Here is a 5,000-nt window from a genome sequence, read left to right as displayed (position 1 = left end):
GACCTCCGGTTTACAATCCTTATCCGAGAAGACTTGAAAGTCTAACCATGTGCAGATGTAATTACAAAGGCAGCACTTTCTCATCAGTTATTTTAAGACCCTGAGTGTTGGTCCGGCCGGAGTCGAACTCACGACCTTCCGCATGACAGCCCGGTGCGCGGTGTTTCTAAACTAGAAAGCAATATAGTGTATAACTATATGGAAATAATTATGTTTCTGCATAGAGTACAAAATTAATCATCATTAATGTATACAGTTCACAGTGATCATACACCTCTGACCTGACAATAAACAAACAAGGCTGGCAAACAATAACCAACAGTTTTAATCAACAACTAAAACTGCACAACATTTTCCGTTTGACTAATAATCTTTACACCCTCTCTCTTCAGTTTAGAACAACAGCAAAAATCCTTTAAAAGGTCAAGCTAAAGAGTAGTATAAATTCGCTTACTCGACGGCAATTTCACAGTCAAACAAAGCAGCTCACGACTGGACATCCATTTCACACAAAAAGCCTATAAAATAATTCGATTGCTGAAACATGAAAGAATTCCGTCAAAGACAAAACATCCTTTTGGAATAAAAAGCGAAATGCGAAGCAGTTTGTGTGTGTCATCGACGGAATGACTTTTGCCCTTCATTTTAGCTTATTCGCCGGACAAGTAACAATCAGTTTTGTTCTTATTCCCCACTTAAATTAGCTCTACGATAATGCGCACTGTACCTTGAATGTCCTGCAAAAATGTTCTCATATCCTGGAAGAACTTTTATTAAAGCCGAACAATGACCCATTCGTCCAATCTAATAGGAAAAAAAAATTAAAACAGGTTAAGATGATTTAGCTCATGTCAGTGAATAGGCCATTCCGAGTTCATGCCTGCCTCCTCTTAAAAGCGAGTCTAAGTGCGAAGATTTTTACTTGGGCCCGTAAGGGCACCGAGTTATAAAGCATGTTAGATTTCAGTATTTTTTTCCCGGTGCAGCAAAATGCACAATAGAAAGCACGTGCCAGTGTTTTGATTGGGCAATGCACAATAGAAGGCACGTGGCACTGTTTATAGCGGAACTCGGCGCGCGCGCCCGGAGCACCATTGTTAAGAAAAGGTATCCGCTGACCAGTATCACGTGACCATATCTCGGGCTCAAGTTAGACCTTATGGAGGTCAGCTTTTTTTTTAAGTTGACCGCTGACCAGGGACTGGTTGTTGATTGGATCGCAGGCTCAAGCAAGGTCAGACACTCACACTCACACCTGAACGAGGCTTAATTTTTCGCGCTCTTTCTGTGGCTCGACGCGGCTACACAGCCATGCTACGTCAACAAAAGCTCTTGACAGTCGATGCTTTTCGTGTTCAGGTACGGTTTGGAAAATATATTTTTCTTGCATTTTTTGCTGGTTTCTGTCCAGGTTTAACATAATATAGCTGTGGTCAGGACACACTGGTGGCTACATAGTTATTCAAGTCAAGCATTGGAGGGATATAAACTTAAAGCTGAGTGTTTATTTTTAATTTGTTTAGGGCTACTTTTTGCTCTGAATTGCAGTTTTTGGTATGTCTTAAGATTTTGAATTTTGAATTAACCATACACCACTGTATTTTCGTAGGCCCGAGTTTAGGCTAATTGTAGCCTCTTGTCTTATGAAAATTACCGGTAGTTTTCATTCATATGCAAAGTAGAACTAATTAACATCACAAACACTTCGCACTTAAACTCGCTTTGAAGAGGAGGCAGACATGAACTCGGAAATGGCAATTTAAAGGCTAAAACTTACTGGTGATCATGTAGAATAGTTAATTGAGATTCACCTACCTTGGCTAAAATCTCATCTTTGGCCATTTTATTCCAGTCAGGGACCCCTTTAGGATTTAGGACATCTGCGATCGTTAAGAAATCTCCTATTCCATTAAAGACTTGAAAAGCAAACTTGGTTAAAGCCTTGAAGAAAAAAGAAAATCGACGGAAATAAACTCTCTATGAAATTGAATAAACTCTAATTAATTTTGTGGGCGTCGACAGGCCACAACTTTAATTTCCATTATTTCTATGCTCTTCGTTCAAAGTCTGCATCTTTGTACATTATCACACATTCCTGTGATACTTGGAAATTATAGTTTGTGGTGCAGGGATGGCGCAGTGGTGAGAGCACTCGCCTCCCACCAACGTGGCCCGGGTTCGATTCCCAGACTCGGCGTCATTTGTGGGTTTAGTTTGTTGGTTCTCTGCTCTGCACCGAGCGTTTCTTCTCCGAGTACTCCGGTTTTCCCCTCTCCTCAAAAACCAACATTTGACTTTATTTGCGTTAATTGTTGATTTCAGTTTACAATGTCCCCGATTTGTACTTCAGCGCTAGAACGACTACCTGTCTTTTTCTTTCTTTTTTCCGGGGTCAAGACAGTTTAACATGTCTAAATCCAAACAGAATGATGCTGTGGTTAAACAAGAGTTTTAAACTCTAACTGGCTATAAGATTTGTCTGTCCCGACCATTCACAGTTTTCCAGTGTAACTTCTATGCAACAATCGCTTGGCTGGGACAATCTTGAAGTTCGTCGGCATCTAAGTGCCTAGACTTGCAACAAGTCTACTGCGAAAGAGAGCGAGCGAGCGAAAGCGAGGGACGAAGTCCCGAGACGAGCGACGAACACTAGCGCACACGGGCTTTGAGAAAGTCTACTAAGTGCCGCTGCCATGATGTAGAAAGCCGCGCAGAAGACTCACTTAACATTTCCAGCACCTGTCACTTTAGCTCATAGAAGCAATCGCTCCAACCACCCTCATAAGTTCAGACATATCTATGCCCGCACTAATGCATATAAGTCCTCCTTCAGTTTTTTCCCAGTTGTCATCCCTCTCTGGAATAGTCTTCCCATGCCTGCTGTTAATGCTGAGTCTGTTACTGCCTTCCAAGCGAATAATTTGCCAACAATAAGACAATATTGCAACGCTATGTAAATATTTATATGTTGTAAGTAATTTAATTTAAGTATTTACTGATTTTTGCCCCCTTTTCTATTTCGTCGCTGACTATTTTAGTATCCTGTATAGTCTCACGACTTCAAAGATTATTAAATATGTAGGTATGTAAGTAGCCGGCAATACGCTGGCAATCAAAGACAAAGGGGTTAATTTTGTGCTGTCATTTGCATTTGTTGGGCGGGCCGTTGCATGATATGCAACAGCATTCGAGTAAAAAAAAAATAAAGACAGCAAAAAAGTTATCATGTTGCCAAACATGGAAAGAGAGAGAACGAAAAAGAAGGCCTGGCTTATGAAAAAGAGCAAGAAGCAAGAAGCAAATATCGTACAGTTCATCACCTTTAGAGTCGAGCCTGAGAAAGAGAAAAGAGACGACGCAATAGCGAGAAACAACAAGGAAAAGTGATATTTAAAGGGGCAGTGTCACGCTATTTTAGTAAAACTTCCAAAACACTTTAGATGTCTTTGCATCACTGCTGTGGCTTTGTTGCCAATAACGATTGAAGTGCACTGAAGCTATTCTCTGCTGCTGGAAGCCAAGGATGGAGAGGATGGAAATAGATTGAAACTTGAAAAACTGGCCAGTTTTTTCAAGTTTGGAGACGGCGTCTTCAAATAATTCGGCAAAAATTAAATACGAATAGCATTTTGTGTCAACTACATTTCATACCTCGTCAGTAAGTTGTCAGGAATGTCATACACGTGAGCTTAAGTACTAAATTAAGTGATACTCACACCTATCTGGATAATTTAAGCAATTGCCTAGATTATTGTCGCTGTTTAAGCGATTATTGTCGCTGTAAAGTGATTATGAGGGAGCAGAGAGAGAGGGGGGCGTAACTATCTCAAAGAAATTACAGTAATTTCTTTGTAAAGGTAAAAGCGAGGGGGAGAAAAGAAACGACGACGGACATCTTCCCCATTTGAGAAGAAACATGTCAAAGGAGTCAAATTGAAGTCAATTCCAGTCAGTCAATAATGTTAAACATTTTCTTTAGTCTATTAATTGATTTGTTAGACAAGGGGCACTTACCATTCTACAAAAAAGTCACTTTGAAATTTCGGAAATTCCGTTTGTCGAATGGAACGGTACTTTCTGGATGAACAAACCCACCCCAAGTCACCACGCGCTAGCATGAGTTCTGAACCAACCAAGGAGCTTGCTGTGAGCATAAGACAGAAGAGTGGGACTGGAAACAAGAATGTGGTGAAATTTCGGTTAGACCGGTCAGGATTACCTTCAAAGGTGGTTCCAAATATTCCGGTCAGACCGACCCGAAATGGAGCGTTCCATTTGACTTCCAACCGAAATTTCCGGAATATTTGGTAGAATGGTAAGTACCTCAGATGTTCTGCTCTGTGGGGTGTTCGACCCCAGACCTCAGTGCCCTTCATGAGGAATTATACGCATGAGCAAAGTGTTAGAGGAACGCTGTACATACCTTTTCGGTGGCTGGGTGATCTGTGTAACCAGCAATCAGACCTACATTAAAATGATATCAATGCAAATGATTGTCATTACAAAAATAAACAAATATGTAAAACAAACAAAAATGTGCCTTAAATTATAATCATAACTCTTCTTTTAAGTGGTAGTAACACAGGTAGCCCAAGCTCCTTTGGGGGCTGCAAACCAGCATAAAATATAGGAGTTTGTAAAGGAATGTAACGATATGATCGTGCATTACAGTTCAAGATGTATGGGGCTCCACTCTGTGTTACTTGTGTTTCCGTGGAATTTGGGGCAATTTCATGGTGATTCCAACAAGTTTTGAGTTCCCATAAAGGATGCGAACCTACAACTTGCTTGAAACGGCATGTCTATTCCAGGGGTGGGGTGTAGGGGGTGCGAGATGTTGGGTGATTAGGCCTTAACCCTAACCCTTGCCCAGACCTAATCACACCTCACCCCCACCCACCCCTGGAACAGACATGCTGTGCTTAAAGTCATCAGGTTCGATTTGTTTTTTGGTCAGTTTTTGGCAGTAAAGATGATATTTTGCAAAGAACAAACAGTGA

At 41.0% G+C, this 5,000-nt stretch overlaps 1 protein-coding gene across 1 annotated transcript in view; it reads right to left on the bottom strand.

Moving 5' to 3' along the window:
• Nucleotides 1-5,000, bottom strand: part of LOC138057258 (phospholipase B-like 1) — a 38,721-nt gene that overhangs the window by 21,323 nt on the left and 12,398 nt on the right. The window contains exons 6-8 of the mRNA XM_068903301.1: nt 4,424-4,464; nt 1,816-1,941; nt 728-804 (exon numbers count right to left, since the gene is read on the bottom strand). Of these exons, the coding sequence (XP_068759402.1) occupies nt 728-804; nt 1,816-1,941; nt 4,424-4,464 (244 nt within the window). The remainder of the gene's footprint in view (nt 1-727; nt 805-1,815; nt 1,942-4,423; nt 4,465-5,000) is intronic.

The sequence above is a fragment of the Montipora capricornis genome, chromosome 7 (assembly GCF_036669925.1).
Source record: "Montipora capricornis isolate CH-2021 chromosome 7, ASM3666992v2, whole genome shotgun sequence".
In the NCBI taxonomy this organism is placed as follows: Eukaryota; Metazoa; Cnidaria; class Anthozoa; order Scleractinia; family Acroporidae; genus Montipora; species Montipora capricornis.
This window is presented reverse-complemented; position numbering and strand designations above follow the sequence as displayed.